General features: G+C 70.8%; 1 protein-coding gene across 1 annotated transcript; it reads right to left on the minus strand.

Moving 5' to 3' along the window:
• Nucleotides 1–458: 458 nt before the first annotated feature.
• LY6E (lymphocyte antigen 6 family member E) lies at nucleotides 459–4,283 on the minus strand. The gene is made up of 4 exons (XM_036437477.2): nucleotides 4,260–4,283; nucleotides 1,348–1,450; nucleotides 786–905; nucleotides 459–712 (listed from the first exon to the last, which is right to left on the minus strand). Exons 2-4 carry the CDS (start codon nucleotides 1,397–1,399, stop codon nucleotides 495–497), a joined length of 390 nt encoding a protein of 129 aa, XP_036293370.1. The 5' UTR covers nucleotides 1,400–1,450; nucleotides 4,260–4,283; the 3' UTR covers nucleotides 459–494.
• Between the last annotated feature and the right edge of the window lie 800 nt (nucleotides 4,284–5,083).

The raw sequence follows: 5,083 nt of genomic DNA on the forward strand, positions 1-5,083 counted from the left end.
AAGGGGGCACAGGCAGGGCTGGCTGGGCTCGGGGCCCTCACGGCCGAACAGACCAGAGGACAGGACGGCGGGCGTCTGTTTATTTGAGGCACCAAAGCAGCAGCTCCAGGGTGAGGGCATGGCGGGGGGCGGCAAAGCTGCTGGAGTGAGTGGGGCGTGGCCCCCCGAGGCCTCACAGACCCCTGAGGGGACGGCGGGGCGCCCGCACCCAGCACCCCCTTCCACGCCACTGCCGGGCGGCCTGGCCGATGGACAGGGCGGGGCATGGCCTCCCGGTGGGTTCCCCTGACCCAGGGACGGGCGCTGACCCCAGGCCCGGGGGTCCCTCCGAGCTCACATCCGGACCTGGAGTGAGGGCAGCGGCCGCGGGGCAGGGAGGTGCGGGGACCGGCCGAGGTGGGGTGTCAGGCGTGTGCGTGAGGGGCGGGGGGCGGGGCTTTCCTTCCTGAGCGGTGGGGCCGGGCGGGGCCGGGGCCGGGGTCAGGGGTCAGGGGTCAGGGGCCGGGCCGCAGCAGGGCCAGCAGGCTGAGCAGCAGCCCGAGGCCCAGCAGGGCGGAGCTGGCCCGCAGCCCGCGGGCGGCGCTGAAGTTGCAGAGGAAGCTCTGGCAGCAGTGCGTGCCCACGGAGGCCACGCCGATGTTGATGCCGGGCGGCGCGGGGCAGATGGGGGAGCAGCCCTTGTTCAGGCTGTAGCCGAGGTCCACCACGTTCCCTGCGGGGGGGCGGGGTGAGTGGCGGGCGGGCGGGCCGGGCGGGCGGCGGGCGGCGGGCGGGGCGGCACTCACCGATGCCGGCGGCCGCGGACACGGTCACGCAGTAGTTGTCGGTGTCCTCGCACACGGTGGGCCGCAGGCAGTAGAAGTTGCTCTGCTGATTGGTGCAGGAGAAGCACACCAGCGAGTGGGCTGGAGGGAGAGGTGCAGGCTGCAGGGACACTGGCCTGGGGCCGGGGGCAGGGTGCTAGGGGGCCGGGGGCAGGGTGTGTGGGGGCAGGGGGCAGGGGGCAGGGGACAGTGGACAGGGGCAGGGTGTGTGGGGGGGCAGGGGGCAGGGGACAGGGGACAGTGGGCAGGGGGCAGGGTGTGTGGGGGGGCAGGGGGCAGGGGACAGTGGACAGGGGGCAGGGTGTGTGGGGGGGGCAGGGGGCAGGGGGCAGGGGGCAGGGGACAGTGGACAGGGGGCCGGGGGCAGGGTGCTAGGGGGCAGGGGGCAGGGGACAGGGGGCAGGGGCAGGGTGTGTGGGGGGGCAGGGGGCAGGGGACAGGGGGCAGGTGCAGGAGGCAGGGTGTGTGGGGGGGCAGGTGCGGGGGAGGAGGTCACAGTGCCCGCAGGCCCGCGGGGCCTCACCTTGCTCCGCGCCCAGGAGGGCGGCCAGCAGCACGGGCAGGAAGACCTTCATGTTGGGGGATGGCTCTGGTCGGCCTCACACGCAGAGCTGCTGTGCTGTGTCCTGTTTAAAACAGGCCAATACAAAGATAGTCACTGAAGCCAGAGAGGAGGGGGGAGACACCATGACGAGAGGGAATCATGGGTCGGCTGCCTCCTGCACGCCCGCCCCCCACTGGGGACCGAACCTGCCACGGGGCCTGTGCCCTGACGGGGAATCGAACCGCGAGCCCTGGTTCCTAGGTCAGTGCTCACGCTCCCGAGCGCCACTCTGCTCTGGAGACACAGCTGGTGGCCGGAGGGTGACCCCCTTGTAGGGAGGGAGGGGGGCGCTGCTTCCAGCAGCAGCAGGACATGGGTCTTTCTGTCCCCCCACCCCCTGCAGCCTCCGGCCCCCAGCCTCCGGCTTCTGAACACAGCTGGGCGGGCGGGCGGAGAGGCGGCCCTGGCCCTGGGGAGGGTGACCCGAGGCGCTAGCTGGCTTCCTTGTGGAGCGAAGGCGAGTGAACGGCCCTGGAGGCCACACCCGGCGGGAACCTGGAGCCTTATCCCGGGCCGGCGGCTGTGCTGCCTGCAGGGCGGACGGAGTCAGAGCAGCCCGCCTTTGTGCTTTGTGCAGGACCACCCTTTATATGTACACATTGTAGGGATTTTCCACAGAGAGGAGAGGGACAGAGAGCTAGAAACATGGATGAGAGCCGAAACCGGTTTGGCTCAATGGATAGAGGGTCGGCTTGGGGACTGAAAAGTCCCGGGTTCGATTCTGGTCAAGGGCATGTACCTTGGTTGCGGGCATATCCCCAGTAGGGGGTGTGCAAGAGGCAACTGATCAATGACTCTCTCTCATCGATGTTTCTAACTCTCTATCTCTCTCCCTTCCTCTCTGTACAAAACCAATAAAATATATTAAAAAAAAAAATAGAAACATGGATGAGAGAGAAACACCGATCAGCCGCCTCCTGCACGCCCCCGACCGGGGATGTGCCCGCAATCAAGGTCCATGCCCTTGACCGGAATCGAACCCGGGACCCTTCCGTCCGCAGGCCAACGCTCTATCCACTGAGCCACACCGGTTTCGGCGAGACCACCTGTTAAGACATTAGCCACGTCCTGTTTTTGCAGAGTAAAGCGACCCCAGGCAGAGCAGCTTTCCCCAATGACGCAGGGCCATGCTATTGGGGGCCATGTCACTCACGGCCATCCTGTTCTCCAGAAAGCTGGCAGGGTCCCGTCTCGCAAGGCCACTTTGTGACGGGTAGGGAAGGGGCCAGGACACCCTCCCTCAAGGCCTGGCCGGTGTCAGCACTGGCAACCCTCTCTGGGGCCTGGTCCAGTCTCTCCCAAGTGCTCAGAAATTCCCACTCTGCCAAAACCGGTGTGGCTCAGTGGATAGAGTGTCCGTCTGCGGACTGAAGGGTCCCAGGTTCGATTCCGGTCAAGGGCAAGTACATTGGTTGGGGACACATTCCCAGTGAGGGGTGTGCAAGAGGCAGCTGGTTGACGTTTCTCTCTCCTCGATGTTTCTAACTCTCTATCCCTCTACTTTCCTCTCTGTAAAAAAAAATCAATAAAATATATTAAAAAAATTCCCACTCTAACAGGCCCAGAACTTTCCATGGCCAGCTCCACGCTGGACATGGGTCCCAGGGGCGGGGTGGGAGGCGTGCCCAGCGGAGCAGCTGCCCAGGGCAGCCTGGCGCTCGGGGACTCGGACCCGTTCAGTACCTGCTTCTCCCGGTTCTGTGGCCGGAAACAGGCCCAGAGCACCGCGGGGGGCTGAGGCTCAGCCGTGGGGCGGGGGCTCCACTGCAGGCTCCCTGGGAGGAAGCTCAGCAGGGAGAGAAGAGACTTGGGGAGGGAGGGGCCCCAGGCCTCGCCTGCCTGCCTGGCCCCTGTCCAGGCCCAGCCAAGGGGTCCATCAGGCCCCAGCCAGGCCCAGCCAAGGGGTCCATCAGGCCCCAGCCAGGGGGTCCATCAGGCCCCAGCCAGGGGGGGTCCATCGGGCCCCAGCCAAGGGGTCCATCAGGCCCCAGCCAGGGGGTCCATCAGGCCCCAGCCAGGGGGGGTCCATCGGGCCCCAGCCAGGGGGGGTCCATCGGGCCCCAGCCAGGGGGTCCATCAGGGTCCAGCCAGGGGGTCCATCGGGGTCCAGCAGAGCGTTGGCAGGGTCAGGTGCAGGCAGAGCACGTGCTCCCCCTCCCTCCCCGCCCCGCTCCGGGGTGCGGGGAGGCCGGCGCCGGGCCGCGGGGAGGCGGGAGGCGGAGCTGCCGGGTCCAGGGGGGAGGAGGCCGGCGCCCCGGCCCCGCAGCTGCTTGTGTAACCGATGCCAACCCACCCGGGGGTGACGCACCGGGGCGGCCGGTCCGGCCCCGGCCCCGCGAGCGGCCGCGTGGAGCCCGCGCTGGGCGACCGGCCGAGCCTGCGCCGCCGCCGGTCCCCGCGCCCGGACCTTCGGAGCAGCGGGCGGCTCAGCCCCTCTCCCCGCGCCGGGCCCCCCGGACCCCGGTCCTCCCCCGCGCCGGCCCCCCCGGACCCCGGGCCTCCCCCCCGCCGGGCCCCCCGGACCCCGGGCCTCCCCCCGCCGGCTCCCCCGGACCCGGGCCTCCCCCCCGCCGGGCCCCCCCCGGACCCCGGGCCTCCCCCCGCCGGGCCCCCCGGACCCCGGGCCTTCCCCCGCCGGGCCCCCCCCGGACCCCGGGCCTCCCCCCCGCCGGGCCCCCCGGACCCCGGGCCCCCCCGGACCCCGGCCTTCCCCCGCCGGGCCCCCCCCCCCGACCCCGGCCTCCCCCCCGGCCCCGGCCTCCCCCCCGGCCCCGGCCTCCCCTCCGGCCCCGGCCTCCCCCGGCCCCGGCCTCCCCGCCAGACTCACCGCCCGCTCCGCACCGACTGCCCGGCGCTCCAGGCGGGTCTCGCAGGCGGGGCGGATGGCGGGGCGGATGGCGGGGCGGATGGCGGGGCGGAGCCGGGGTCCGGACCGGGGGCGGGGCCGGGCGGGAGCGGATGGGGCGGGGGCGGGGCCCGGGGCGGAGGGGACGCTGGTCCTGACCCCACTGGCGGGTCCCGCCGAGCCCGGGCTGCGGGAGGCGCCCCGTGCGCGCGGGCGGAGGACCCACAGGCGGGAGAGTGCTCGTGTGTGTGTGTGTGTGTGTGTGTGTGTGCGCGCGCGCGTGTGGAATTGTGTGCGTGTGCTCATGTGTGCGTGTGCTCCTGTGTGTGCGTGTGCTCGTGTGTGTGCGTGTGCGTGTGGGAGTGTGTGCGTGTGCTCCTGTGTGGGAGTGTGTGCGTGTGCTCCTGTGTGTGCGTGTGCGTGTGTGTGTGCTCGTGTGTGCGTGTGCTCGTGTGTGCTCGTGTGGGAGTGTGCCTGCGGAGCTCTGGGCTGCGGGCAGCTCCTTGCTGGTCTGTGAGGTCAGGGAAAGGCGGCTGGGACTCCTCGGGCTGGTCCTCGGAGGCTGAAGCCCAGGCTTGTGTGCCCTGGGCTGTCCCCAGCCAGGGGTGGGGACACCGGTGGTTCCAGAGCCCAAGGACACGGCGTCAGCAGGACTGGGGTCTGGGCAGGGCTGCCTCCACCGGTCCCAGCAGGGCCTGCGCATCTATCCGGAGCTCGGGCTTGTCCTGAGGGGTGACATCGCCGTTCCTCCGAGGGGCGCTCTGGGGCCCTGCTGGGGGCCTCCCCCAGACATCAGCCCGGAGGCCGCGA

This window comes from Pipistrellus kuhlii, unplaced genomic scaffold (genome assembly GCF_014108245.1).
Source record: "Pipistrellus kuhlii isolate mPipKuh1 unplaced genomic scaffold, mPipKuh1.p scaffold_m20_p_14, whole genome shotgun sequence".
Taxonomy (NCBI): Eukaryota; Metazoa; Chordata; class Mammalia; order Chiroptera; family Vespertilionidae; genus Pipistrellus; species Pipistrellus kuhlii.

Coding starts and splice junctions, on each gene's coding strand:
- LY6E (XM_036437477.2), bottom strand. CDS start 1,399: ATGAAGGTCTTCCTGCCCGTGCTGCTGGCCGCCCTCCTGGGCGCGGAG. Junction 906..1,347: donor CCTCCTGGGCGCGGAGCAAG/GTGAGGCCCCGC, acceptor CTCTCCCTCCAG/CCCACTCGCTGGTGTGCTTC. Junction 713..785: donor GTCCGCGGCCGCCGGCATCG/GTGAGTGCCGCC, acceptor GCCCCCCCGCAG/GGAACGTGGTGGACCTCGGC.